The sequence below is a fragment of the Bubalus bubalis genome, chromosome 11 (genome assembly GCF_019923935.1).
Source record: "Bubalus bubalis isolate 160015118507 breed Murrah chromosome 11, NDDB_SH_1, whole genome shotgun sequence".
NCBI lineage: Eukaryota > Metazoa > Chordata > Mammalia > Artiodactyla > Bovidae > Bubalus > Bubalus bubalis.
The window spans coordinates 77,007,880-77,022,316 of NC_059167.1; the positions used below are offsets into that span (position 1 = coordinate 77,007,880).

Genomic DNA, 14,437 nt, shown 5'->3' on the forward strand with positions numbered 1-14,437 from the left:
TCCCAGGGAAAATGAGCTAAGTAGACAATTCATATATCTCTCTTACCCGCATGGTATGGAAACAGAATTTGAGTATCAGGTCAGATGACATTGTACTTTTAAAATTTCATATTGACTACAGGAGGTGGAGCCAATAAAAACAGTATGCCCCTCTTACTGCTTTACTTATTGACTTAGAAAGCTATTTTAACTAGCTCCGTTGGGGGCATGGTGAAGAATACAATTGAAAACCGTTCCACTGATAAAATTCAATACTCTTTTTAATTTGTAATGCTTTGGGGTTTTTTTGTTGTTGATTTGAAAATGCCACACTATCTGTGCTGTGCTGTGCTTGGTCACATCCAACTCTTTGTGACCCCATGGACTGCAGCCTGCCAGGTTCCTCTGTCCATGGGGATTCTCCAGGCAAGAATACTGAAGTGGGTTGCCATGCCCTCCTCCAGGGGATCTTCCCAACCCGAGGATCAAACCCAGGCCTCCTGCGTTGCAGGCAGATTCTTTACTGACTGAGCCACCAGGGAAGCCCAAGAATACTGGATTGAGTATCCTATCCCCTGCACACTATCTACATAGGGCTAATAGAAACAGAAAAGGTGATGCTTACACATGAGGCAAGCCCATAGAGGAAGCCTGTGTGTGGGTGGCAGAAGAAAGGCCCAAGAACCTCATGGGAAGGGAGAGCACATGCTCTTGAGGAGGGGAATTCTTCTGGAGCCCCTCACTCTTCTTGATAGATTTGATCATATCTTGCCCTCTCTCATGGCCTCCTTTTATTTTTAATGTGAAGAATTACTTTTCAAAAATTAAACAGTGTAGATAAATAGTAATATATAGCACACAAATAGATATTGCTTTTTATTTGCTTACCATTTAAAAAATTATATATATAAACATTGGAGTCCATTTTATTCCTCTCTCCATTTCCATTCCTCTTAACTCTTCTCAAATGAAATCATAAATTTAGGGTGTTTCCAGTCTCATTTTTTATACTTATACCTCATGTATAATATATTCATAAACAAAATATAGTTTCCATGTACAATTTTAAGATAATTTATATAAATATCATGTAATACAAATCATTCTGCAAGTTGTTTTTATTCATTCAGCAGTGTTTTTTTTAAGATTCATCAATATTAAAATATATCTTATTGTTCTTTTATTATTACTGATGTTTTTTCCTGTGTATTAATAAACCATTATTTATTTATCAATCGTCTGTTGATGGATTTTTGGGATGCTCCCAAATTTCCACTCTAATAAGCAGTGTTGCAGTGATATCTTTGTACATTTCTTTATGTGCAAAAGTTTTTACCAAGGTATATCTACATGTGGAATTTCCAAGTCATATATATTTTTAATTTTGCCAAATATTGCCATATTTTCTTCAAACTTATCAACTGAAAGAAAGATACACAGCACAAGAATTGAGAGTTTAAGTTGTATTCATGGTTTTACTGAGGACTAGAGCCTGGGAGACAGCCTTTCAGTTAGTTCTGAGGAACTGTTTCAAAGAGGTAGGAGAAGAATCAGTTTATACATGAATTTTTTGGCTAGAGAATATACAAAGTCAAGCACGGTGGTGGTGGTGGTTTGATCCCTAAGTCATGTTTGACTCTTGTGACCCTGTGGACTGTAGCCCACCAGGCTTATCTTCCATGGAATTTTCCAGGCAAGAATACTGGCATGGCTTGCCATTTCCTTCTACAGGGAGGATTGCAGGTGGATTCTTTACCACTGAGCCACCAGGGAAACAGTCAAGCATACATCTTGGTAAAAGATTACTGTTAATCACAAAGAACAGACATCTCAAATTAATGATTTTAGTGATTTTTATGTATGAGAAGGGGCAAGAATCAGCAGTCATTGACATTATTCCTGAGATAACTATCCAGGGGCCTGTTTATTCACAGCACAGAATATCTCATCCTGTTTTTCATCCTCAGTTCCCCAGAGGGTGCCCTGTCAGAGAGCAATTGCAGTGGGTTGCAACCTAATCCTTGTATAACTGGGTGATAAGAGATGTTCTTTGCTCTTCTTTGTTCACAAACTGATTGGAGCAGTTTGTGTTTTTCTAAGATGTCCATCTCAATATATCTCATTCTCTATACGCCTCTTAGAGTGTGATATTGACTCTTCTCTATCAGAAAGGTCTATGTTCTCTTTCCTTGAGTATGGCTTAGTCTTAGAAACTCCCTTCTAATGAACAGAATGTGGTGAGAATGACACTGTATGACTTCCAAAGCCAGGTCATAACAGGTGATACAGCTTCTGCCTGACTTTCTCTCTATGTTGTGGGACACCCACACTTGGATCCAATCATCATGCTATGAAGAAGATGGTGCCACGTGGAGGCCTTGTATAGATAACCAGTCAGCAGGTCCAGCTAAGGTATCAGCCAACATGAACCATTCAACATATGGGTGAATAAACCTTCAGATGATTCCAGCTCCCAACCTCTGAGTCTTCCATCTGCAGCCTCAGACATTGGAACAGAGACAAGCTGCTCCCACTATGTCCTATCTGAACTGTTGGATCACTGGGAGCATAAGAAATGATTGTTTTATGTCACTAAGTTTGGGGATAACTTGTTACACACATGTAGTAACTGAACCATTGGTCATTTAATTTCACACTCTCACCAGAAACTATGGTATATGAGTCTTTGTAGCTCAATTATATGTCTGTGGCAAAACGTAAGAGTGTAACGGTCCAGCATTTTTGCCAATCTGATTGGTATGAAAGCACATCGTTGTGTAGGGGAAAAAAAAAAAAAAGCAATGTTATTTGTAATTTTAGATCCTTAACTCCTAGTACATTGCCTGACAATTCCTAGTACAATGCCTGACACCAGTGGGTTTCTCTTTTTCTTTTTTTGGCCATGCCACACATAATGAGAGTCATTTCCTAGGCAGGTTGATAAGGAGTCTAGGGGTCCCCAAGGAGAGAGGGATCTGGAATTCTCAAGGAGGAAGAAAGGACAAACCTTTTTTTCCTTCTCTACATTCCTTAGGATTATATAACAATAATGTATCCTGCCTGAGGACAGTCTCTGGATTAAACCTTCTGGCTAATTCTGTTATCTTAAAATGTAAATTATGGGAGTAGACCTGGTTTTACAAGGATTATATAACAATAATGTATCCTGCCTGAGGACAGTCTCTGGATTAAACCTTCTGGCTAATTCTGTTATCTTAAAATGTAAATTATGGGAGTACATCTGGTGAGGTCTTTACAACCTCCAGACATTCTTTGGATTCATTGGAGAGTGTATAACTTCATTGCTAACACTAGCAAGCGGGTACTCTTTCGGCCCCCTTCTGATGCCTATGTCAGAAGCTTTCTCTATATCCTTTATACTTTAATAAAACTTTATTACACAAAAGCTCTGAGCGATCAAGCCTCGTCTCTGGCTCCAGATTGAATTCTTCTCCTCCGGGGGCCAAGAGTCCCGGTGTCTTCGTGTGATTCAACAACAATCTTTCAATAGGATCTTAGTTCCCCAACCAGGGATCAAACCTCTCTTCCCTCCTGTGGAAGCATAGAGTCCCAGCCACTGAAACCCCAGGGAATTCCCACTGGTGGGCTTCTAATAAATAAATAAAAGATGCTAAAATTCATAAACAGATTCCAATCAGGAGTGGAAAAAGTTAGACAAGTATAGGACTTCTCTGGTAGTCCAGTGGTTAAGACTCCACGCTTCTAATGCAGATGGCGTGGGTTTGATCCCTGGTCAGAGAAGGAAGATTCCACAAGCCTCGTGATGTGCCCCTGCCCCACCAAAAAAGTTACACAACTACAAATTTAAAGACATTTTACAAATGAACCAACCCATAACCATCAAAACATCGCAATCATGAAAGATAAAGAAAGACTGAATTAACAGAGACATATATTTTAAACGGGCTTCCCTGGCAGTTCAGATGGTAAAGAACCCACCTGCAATGCAGGAGACCTGGGTTTGATCCCTGGCTTGGGAAAAACCCCAGGAGGAGGGCATGGCAACCCAGTATTCTTGCCTGGAAAATCCCCAAGGACAGTGGAGCCTGGCGGGCTACAGTCTATGGGGATCGCAAAGAGTCAGACATGACTGAGTAACTAAGCACAGCACCTTCACAGCACATATTAAAAGAGACTATAGATACATGACTAAATGCATGGTATGAGCCTGGATGGTATTCTGAAACAGATTAAAAAAAATTTTTTTCTTTTGTTAAAGATAGCAGTTGATGAAAGTTGAATATAGTCTGCAGGTTAGATAATAGTATAGTTTCAGTGCAAATTTCCTGATTTTGATAAGCATACTTATATTAAACCCTTGTAAAAATAATGTTCTTGTTTTTAGGAAATGTATAGTGTACTTAGGAAAAAGGGCAACATGTCCATAACTTAGTCTCAAACATTCAGAAAAAAATTATATATCTGTACATAAATATATGACTAATACAGCAAATGAGGCTCCCTGGTGGCTCAGTGGTAAAGAGCCTGCCAATGCAGGAGACGCAAGTTCGATCTCTGGGTTGGGAAAATCCCCTGGAGATGGAAAAGGCAACTCACTCCAGTATTCCTGCCTGGGAAATCCCATGGACAGAGGGGCTGGCGGGCTAGAGTATATGGGGTCTCAAAAGCGTTGGACACAACTTAGCAACTAAACAACAATAATAAAGCAAATAGGAAAGATGTTATTGCTTAGAGAATATAGACAAATGGTATACAGGAATTCTTTGTATCATTTTTGCAGCCATTCTGTACATATGAAATTATTTCAAAATAAAAATTTTAAAAACAATTTCAGCACAAACATTTACTACCTGTGCAAGTTACTTATCTTTGCAGATAATCAGTGCCTCATTTACTAACATGAAATGAAATATTTCCTGCCATGTGGTGGGCAAGACGTGCCACAGCTATCTGAGATTCCGGCCCCTAAATGTGAATTTATGAGTCATGCCAACAAGCAACACCACTCCCTACATGAGGAACTTAAGGATCTCATAGTCATCAGTGATTACAGCCCTCTGTGACCTAAGGGAATTCAAGAGGAGAAGAACATTCCTGTAAAAATGCAGGATGTTGGCCCCAGATAATTGAGATGCATATGCAAGGAATGACTTCAATAATTTCAGAATCTTGCATCTTCCCATACATAGGTTGCTGCTGCTGCTAAGTCATGTTCGACTCTGTGTGACTCTATAGACGGCAGCCCACTAGGCTCCCCTGTCCTTGGGATTCTGCAGGCAAGAATACTGGCGTGGGTTGCCATTTACTTCTCCAGGGATCTTCCAGACCCAGAGATCAAACCTAGGTCTCTTACATCTTAACTTCATTGGCAGGCAGGTTCTTTACCACTAGTGCCACCTTGGAAGCCCTCCCACAGGTAGAACACTAAATCCCTTAACTTGATGTCTGGTTTTCCTTGCTTGCTGCTGCTGCTGCTGCTAAGTCACTTCAGTCATGTCCGACTCTGTGTGACCCCATAAACGGTAGCCCACCAGGCTCCCCTGTCCCTGGGATTCTCCAGGCAAGAACACTGGAGTGGGTTGCCATTTCCTCCTCCAGTGCATGAAAGTGAGAAGTGAAAGTGAAGTCACTCAGTCGTGTCCAACTCTAGCGACCCCATGGACTGCAGCCCACCAGGCTCCTCCATCCATGGTATTTTCCAGGCAAGAGTACTGGAGTGGGGTGCCATTGCCTTCTCCGCTGGTTTTCCCTGCTTAACAATAATCTTTGATGTTCCGATTGCCTGTCTGCTTTGTTGCAAACTTGTATATAGCCTGACTCCCTCTCCCACCTCCTCAAAGCAGTCTCTCAGGGCTACTGAGATGCTTTCTCCCAGGCTGGGGGTCCTAAACATTCACATCAAGTAAAACATTCTCTACTTTCAGGTTGTGGCTAATTTTGAAGTCGACACTAAGATAAGATATTATGTCTACTTACTTTCATTTATAGAATCTACCAAACTCCACTCTGTCTGGCACCCTGAAAATCACCAGGTATAGAAATGTGAAAAAGACCTAGTCAATAGTATCTTTAAGCTAAGTGGAAAAAACAACCAAAAAAACTGGAATGTTTAACAAAAAGTGATTATTACTAGTTCTCAGAGTGGTTTTGAAGGAGGAAACAGACAGAGCTGGACTCCATCTTAGGCCAGGCTGTGAACATTAGGCTACACGCATGGTCACCCTCCCAATGGACTCTGACTTTGTGCCCGGTGTCTATAGAAATGGCATACCAATGGAAAACCAGATCCCCTGGATAAAAGAGCCTCAGGACTTGTACTTGGACTGTCTGTTGCCTAAAAGAATATGCTAATTATCTCTGTAACAGAACAAAGTGGTACATTCCATTATGTTTATTGGGATATGACCACAGGCCTATTGATAAATATCCACTGTTTATCTAATCTTGTGACACATGAATCATGGGTTAACTTTGATTGTATCTCTCTTTTACCTTGTCCAGACTAGTTTCAAGGAATTTGGGGAGGTGGGTTTGAGCAAGTACACTTAGGGTATATAAGGTTTTCACAAAAACTGGTCGGGGTCCTTGGCTAAGAGGAGACTCTGCCTTGGGCCCGCCACTGTAATAAACTGCACTCCAACAGCTGCATTGTCCTTCTGAGTGAGTTTGCTTCCAGGAACACATGGCTACAACACTTTCAAGACCTGAATGACCTAATGTAGACACAAGCATACATATAAAAGAGGTTTAATGAAATTCCTGGTATATCATAAAAGTAGTTCCATCTTCCTTTTGGATGATTACAAGCTTTAAGGAAAGATTTTTAGCCGTCTTTAAAAAAAATCCTCAAATAGCCCCCTTTCTAGCCAGCTTTCAACTTCCTGTCTTGCTCTCCCAACCCCACCATAGTGACTTGCCACAGCAGTCTGGCACCCATGGTGTCTCTCTGTGTTCAAATTTCCTCTTATTATAAGGACACCAGTCACACTGGATTAGGGCCCAGTTCTTGCCTGGAGAATCCCAGGGACGGGGGAGCCTGGTGGGCTGCCGTCTATGGGGTCGCACAGAGTTGGACATGACTGAAGCGACTTAGCAGCAGCAGCAGCAGCAGCAAGGGCTCATTTTAATTTATTCATTTCTTTAAAGCGCTTCACTTCAAATGCATCTCACATTTCCAACAAGGTAGGGCTTTAAACATATAAATTTGGGGAGAACACAATTCAACCTGTAAAAGAGATTATAAAAAGAAGTTTCATAAGCATCCCAGGGAACTAAGCGATGGTGGAGGTGGTTAGTCACCAAGTAGTATCTGTTAAGGTATCCTTATATTTAGGTCTTTAAATGCAGTTTGACAACTTTTCTGAAGTGAGGATACAGTGCATAAAATTAACCTGTTCCCTATTCTTAGGACAACTGTTTTGTGGTGTCTACCAGTGGTTTGGGGGATTTCACAGACAGCAGCTTCTAAGTTCTAGACCCACCACGCGGATCTGCTCTCAGTCAGACCTTGGGTAGATGGAAGCCTTGAAGCTGGGACAGTACAGGCGATGAAGAAGGCACAGGAGATTAGAAGAAAGAGGGAATTATAATGTGGTATCAGGAAGTATGGATGAGACTTAGAGGTAAAGTAGGATGAGAAAATAAGATCAGAAATGATGGCACACTTGCGTGCCTAGTTCCCTGGGTTCTGTTGACTACTTGGAGGGTTATAACTAAATCAGGTTACTCAGGAGTAGAAGAAACATCTGTTTTGCTTTGGTTTTCTTACAAGAAAGAGAGCTCTGCTTTTCCAGAATTCCATCTTCTTTTCTTGGGCTTTCGGGATTGGTGGGCAGCCTCTATGGCAAGCCTGGTATTTTACCTAAACTCAGTAGTATGGTGCCCAGTACTTAACTGTTTTTACAGTCTCCATGTACTCTTGCAATTCCTTCAAAAATTAATATAACACAGGATTTTTTTTAAAAATCAGTTCTTTCCTCAATATGTTTCTTTACAAGCTGCTGCCTGTGCACCACAACTACTGAGCCCCTGCTTTATAGCCTATGAGCTGCAACTACCGAGCCCAAGTGCTGCAGCTACTGAAGACCGGGCACCTTAGAGCCAGTGGTCTGTAACAAGAGAAGCCCCGCAGCTAGAAGCCCTCACACTGCAACTAGAGCGTAGCCTCCACTCACCTGCATGCAGTCATAAAGACCCAGCACAGCCAAAAATAATTTTTAAAAAATCATTTGACTGTATTTGTGTGGGTATGTCTCTGGTCTCTCTATGCTGTTCCATTGATTTCTGTGTTTATTCTTCCACCAATTCACACAGAAATATGTACTTAGATGTTCAAAGCAGCTATCTTCATAATCACCCAGAATGGAAACACTGCAAATGTCCAACAGGTGAATGGATAAATAAGCTGTGGAACATCCACAGCAAGAAAAAGAAATGAACCATTGATTCACACAACAACTTGAATATATTTCAAAGGCATTGAGGAAGTGAGATGAAACTATCCTACCTACACTTGTTACAAGCCACAAAGAAACCCAAAGTACATGGGAATTTACTGAATGCTTTGCAGACGTGCTTGCGATTCGTCCCCTAGAAAGTAGCTCCTGGGAGACAGTTTTGAAGTGCTTCCGGGAGTGTCATGGTCTAGTCTACAGGAAGTTCACTCTCATTCTGTACCTTCTACCAGGACCATCATGCATCATGAATCATGCACATGGAGGGCTGTCTCACATTTGTGATCAATTCCCCAAACCAGTACTGAAGTGCCTTTCATCACAGACAGGAAGATGAGCACCCCTCGGTGCTCCCACTAGCTCTGCGAGGGCTGAATCAGGCTAAGGAGGCAAGAGTGGGGATTGGGAGCCGCCTTTCATTTTCCAATTAGAGAGAAAGCTCAAAGTGCAAAATACTGACGAGATAGCACTTGGAAAGAAAGAACCTAAAGTGCTGGTCCTGTACTCTGTTCATTGAAGGACTCAGTTAAGGTGTGGATGACTGATCTGTTTCAGGCTGGAAGACTATTGGCTGCTGGAATTGAAGGGAAATTTACCACAGAGAGAGGCAGGAGAAAATCAGCCTGTCCAAAGAGGCAGAAGACACTGTGGTTTTTTTGGTACAGGTAAGACTGCAGGAGCAAGGAGTGTGCTGGGAGGCATTTTACCTGTCCACCAAGAATGCAGAATTCCTGGAGCTTGTTTGGTTTGAAGAATCTTCTGAAAATTAACACTATCCTTCTTAGAAGAATAGCTAGATATGGTCATTTCTGTCATGATGCAGATACCCATCCATCTTCACATGTTAGCACCTCAGTTTTCAGATTAATCTGCCTGGGTTAGTCTTCTGGAAGAGGTTTGTACTCCTTTATTTATGGGGTAGCAAGACTCCCCCACAGAAGGAAAACCTTTTTTTTTTTTTTTTGGCCGCGCCATCTGGCATGCGGCATCTTTGTTCCTAGACCAGGGATAGAATCCAGGCTCCTGCAGTGGAAGCCTGGAGTCTTAACCAATGACTGCCAGGGAGGTCCCCCACAAAGAGATCTCTGATTTGTCTCCCAACTGCTGTTTCTCCTTGACTCTGCCTGATGTCTCTAGGACAAGACTTGATCTCTTCCCTTTCGGTGTCCTGTTTAGAGCACTTCCCAACCCACCCCCACCCACACCTTCTGGTTCCTTGGCTGTGCAGGGCTGCACCCAGATCATCTGTTACCACCTATCACCTTATTCCCCAGATGGAGGCTCACATGGTCCTCTGGCCCAGAACCTGCAGGGAACCAGTAGTCAGAGCTGGTGACTGTGCAGAATAGATGCAGCAAAACTCCAAGTGAATGTTCAAACCTCCACTAAAGTGTTCTCTCAGCTCTAGGAGGAGAGAAAAAGAGGAACTGCTGTTTTGGAAACAATAGAAGAACTTAAGAAAAATTCTAGCTAAAGAAAACAGATCTAGAAACAAAGTTTCCTTTTTATTTCTTCCTCCATCCTCACTGTGAGGAGTGAAATACCTACTGCCACTGAATCAGCTGTCCGCCCCTATCCCCCAGAGACCCCAGGGTTAAGCTTCCACTTTACCTAAAAACACACGATCAATTCCACCATTTATAAATGTGGTACACATGATGAAAGAACTGGTCAAACTGGTTGGCAGTGGGATCTTTCTCCAGTTTTATGACCTTGTCTAGAGCCAGATGCAAGTATAAACAGGAAGTCATATGAAATGATTAAGCCGAGTCTAGTCTTTTCAATGGATATAATAAAGGGTTGTCGAGAAGTGAGCAGGCTTACAGCCAAGTGCCCTGGGAACATTTGGTGATCCCTGAGGTCCTTTCTAGCTTCTGAATGCAAAATTCCAAGTTTGCAAGTAAGAGAGGACCATCTTTCTGATTTAGTAATAGCTCCCTCAAAAAAAGGAAAATGGAAATCTTAGGTCATAATTTCATAGTCTTCCTCTGCTCCTGAGGCCAAACAGGGTCTCCCCTGGATCACATGATCTTTCCTTCTGTGCCAGAGATTTTTGTACGTGAGCTTCACCCTCTGTCAGCTCACCCAGCATGACAGTGTCCCAGACTATAGATCTTAAAATCACCCACACATTTATACTGGGTGTCAAGGAACCTACAAGGAGAGGAATTATCTTAGGGCAGTGAAAACCAAAAGTCAGAAGAGGTGGCATTTAAGGATTGCATTCCCCTCTCACCACAGATAACCAGATTCACGCTTCTCACCCCTGGCAAGAGAGCAATCACACAAACAATACCCAGGTGAGGACAGCATCAGGAATTCAGGTGGTTGCAAGTATGTTTTATTGAAAGAAGCAGTGATTTGGTTAACACAGGTCCCATCTCACAACCCACTCCTCACCCCCCAAACCACCAGGGGCAACACTCAGGCCAGGGGAGCAAGTGTGGGTTGGATAGAAGACTTAACTAGCTTGAGTTACTGCTTTCATGCCAGGGAATCCTGTGTGTGTGTTTCTGGTAAGGTGCGCAGAGATAAGAGCCCTAACTTGAGCTATTGCCCCCAGGGCAAGGAAACATGAGGGGAGAGGCAGGTGCCTTTGTGATGAAGTGGTGCATCTTGCTGCTCTGGCCTCAGGTGGAGACCTACACTGAAGCATCATAGTGGACTGGCACGTACGGGTTTCCCTCACAAGCCACAATGATGTGTTTATTCGCCTGGGTGGTCTTGTAGGCACAGTTGGGGTACTTGGAGCTGCCGGTCTCACGGCAGTCTGTGATGCTCATGGTGGAGTAGCTCTGGTAGCAATTGGTCTGCCCATTCTTGCAGGCAACATTTTCCTGGGAGCACACGGCCTGGACATCAGCCAGGGACTCGTGCACAAAGGTGTTCACTGGCTTGCATCGATCACTGGTCATGTTCCGGCTCTTCATCATCTGGTTACAGTAGTTGGAGCTGCTGGCAGAGGAAGTGCTGGAGTCCATGTGCTGCCTCTGGAACTTGGCGGCTGCAGTTTCCTTGCCCAGGGAAGGCTGGACCCGCACCAGCAGCAGCACCAGGACCAACAGCGACAACAGGACCAGGGACTTCAGAGCCATGATGACCGCACTCCCCTGGAGAAACCTGAATGAGAAAAGGGGGAGAGGAGGAAAAGCATCGCCTTAGAAAGAGAACCCCAGCTCCCACCTGTAGCCTCCCTGGCTTACAGTCTCCCTGCCGGTCAACCAGAAAGATGTCCGTGTTCCTAAGAGCTTTCCTAGGTAAGGAGACACATATACTCTTCCCACAAACATTTGACTCCCACTCCCTACAGAGGTGTCGTCCTCCCCTTTGGGTGGTGACCCCCAAACTGATCTAAAATCCTAGCAGTCCTGTCTTTGAATACAGAAAGTCTTTTGATATGAAATATATTTGGAAAATAAAATACTTTTGTACCCAGCACTCATGCAACTCATTAGGGGATCCTTTTAAATAAACCACTAAATAAATAAGTCAGATTTTGAATAAGCCAAGTTGTACCCCCAAAATAACCACCAGTATTCATCTGGATCACAGTTGACAGAGCCCTGTTGTCCTCCAGCACGAGGGAAACTCAGTCCCTGTCCTGTGTCTGACCCCATACCATAAAGGACACCATTGTATTCCTATGAGAGATTCAAGCCTCCCCCAACCTGGAGGCTTCTCCTTCTCCAACCCTGTGGGCTCTCCGCAGCCTGCGTGCTCCATTCCTGACCCCAGCTCTGCTCCCTGCCCCTGTCTGCCCAGCCCAATTCTCAGGCTAGTCTCACTCACCCTGGATCCTCCCTCTCAAACCCTCAAGCAGAAGCAGCTCCTGAGACCACTTCTTGGGCTGCTTACCTGGGTCTCTAGTTTGATGTCTGAGAGAGAGAAGGCGGTTTCTGCAATCATTCTCTTCCAGAGGTATGGACCTTATACTGGTGAAAGGGGGCTTGGCTTCCAAGAAGGGTGGGAGGGGCATCTTGGTCTCAGTCCACAGGAAAACAAGGTCAAGCGTGGAAAGGTTGGGGAATTGCCCAGGACACCTGGCCCGGTAGTATGCCTGCCTATTCAGCAGACTCCGGTTCTGTCCCTGGGGTGGGAAGATCCTCTGGAGAAGGAAATACCAACCCACTCCAGATCTTGCCTAGGAAATTCCATGGACAGAGAAGCCTGGCAGGCTACAGTCCAGACACAATTGAGCATGCACGCACACCCTTTTTGGGGGACTGCTGGGGATAGTGAGCCTTTGCCGATAAGAACTTTTCTCTCTATAAAGCAGCAGAGAAAGCCACTATAGTATTGATGCTCAAACTCCAACCAAATCCATGTTCCACACTAAATAGCCCATGCATGTGTGCTAAGTGGCTTCAGTTGTATCTGACTCTTTGCAGCCCTGATAACTCAGTTGGTAAAGAATCCGCCTACAGTGCAGGAGACCCCGGTTCAATTCCTGGGTCAGGAAGATCCTCTGGAGAAGTGCTAGGCTACCCACTCCAGTATTCTTGGGCTTCCCTTGCGGCTCAGCTGGTAAAGAATATGCCCGCAATGTGGGAGACCTGGGATGGGAAGATCCCTGGAGAAGGGAAAGGCTATCCACTCCAGTATTCTGGCCTGGAGAATTCCAGGGTCACATAGAGTCGAACATGACTGAATGACTTTCACTTTTCACTTTGCGACCCTATGGGCTATAGACTGCCAGGCTCCTCTGTCCATGGGATTCTCCAGGCTAGAATACTAGAATGGGTTGCCATGCCCTCCTCCAAGGGATATTCCCAACCTAGGGATCAAACTCATGTCTCATATCTTCTGCATTGCCAGTTGGGTTCTTTTCCTACTAGCACCACTTGGGAAGCACGAGGAGGTTAGCAAAAGTCACATAACAAGTAATCATGGAAAGGGGAAGGCATGGGATGTCATCTCTCTCCCCCGGAATCCTGAAGCCGCTTTGGCCAGAATTTCTGGACTCCCATCAGCATCTGCAGGGGGAAGGGAGTGGTGAGAGCAAGGGGTGGCAAGAGGAAGGGGATGGCGAGGAGGTGAGAGGTGTCCAGCTGCCCCTAGCTGGAAGGCTCCCTAGATCTGGAGAAGATGACAGTACCTGAACACGGAGGAGGAAAAGGAAGCCTCTGTGTGACCTCACCCAGTTCTGGCCTCTTCTACACTCCTGGGCTGTTGAAAAAGAATGTGTGACTGTTCTTATCTACAGTGATCTCTCTTCCTGTAGGCCAGAGTGGAGGAGAGGAATTTGAGATAAGCCAAAATGCAAAATCTCCTTTAGAGAAGAAACAGAGAACATCATATTTCTTAGCAGTAGAATTTCCTCCCAGAAAGAGACCTGTATTTGCTGAGAGACAATTTTGTTTTTATTTATTTACTTTTAAAGTATAGACTTACCTGGTGTCTCAGATGGTAAAGTGTCTGCCTACAATGCGGGAGACCTGGGTTCAATCCCTGGGTCAGGAAGATCTCCTGGAGAAGGAAATGGCAACCCACTCCAGTATTCTTGCCTGGAAAATCTCAGGACGGAGGAGGCTGGTAGACTGTAGTCCGTGGGGTCGCAAAGAGTCGGACACCACTGAGCAACTTCACTTTTTACTCACATTAAAGTATAGTTGATTTACAATATTGTGTTAGTTTTAGGTGTATAGCAAAGTGACTCAGATATATATAGACATATACAGTTATTACTTTTTTATGGAGGATAATTTTACTCCCTCTGGAGCATGAATTATCAAAATATCTCTATGTTTTAGCTTTACAGTGTCTCGATCTGTAACCGAGAAGGGTTAATTTTGACTCCATACTGGACTGGATCTGTTTCTGTGACTTTAATCCTTGTTTTTTTTCGCTGCTTTTGTTATTATAGCATACATAAAGGCCTGCCTCAGAGAATCCTGCCCACCCCCACACCCTTAAACTAAAGTGAAGTCTCTCAGTCATTTCCTACTCTTGGTGACCCCATAGACTGTAGTCTACCAGGCCCCTGTGTCCATGGGATTTTCCAGACAAGAATACTGGAGTGGGTT

General features: G+C 43.9%; 1 protein-coding gene across 2 annotated transcripts; it reads right to left on the bottom strand.

Moving 5' to 3' along the window:
• Positions 1-10,733: 10,733 nt before the first annotated feature.
• LOC102415699 (ribonuclease pancreatic-like) lies at positions 10,734-12,425 on the bottom strand. 2 transcript variants are annotated; one of them, XM_025296004.3, is made up of 2 exons: positions 12,270-12,425; positions 10,734-11,534 (listed from the first exon to the last, which is right to left on the bottom strand). In XM_025296004.3, the coding sequence occupies exon 2, from the start codon at positions 11,507-11,509 to the stop codon at positions 11,057-11,059; it is 453 nt and encodes a 150-aa protein (XP_025151789.1). In that variant the 5' UTR covers positions 11,510-11,534; positions 12,270-12,425; the 3' UTR covers positions 10,734-11,056. The 2 variants fall into 2 exon arrangements, with proteins under 2 accessions (XP_025151789.1, XP_025151790.1); XM_025296005.3 differs by lacking the exon at positions 12,270-12,425 and adding an exon at positions 12,204-12,226.
• Positions 12,426-14,437: the final 2,012 nt, after the last annotated feature.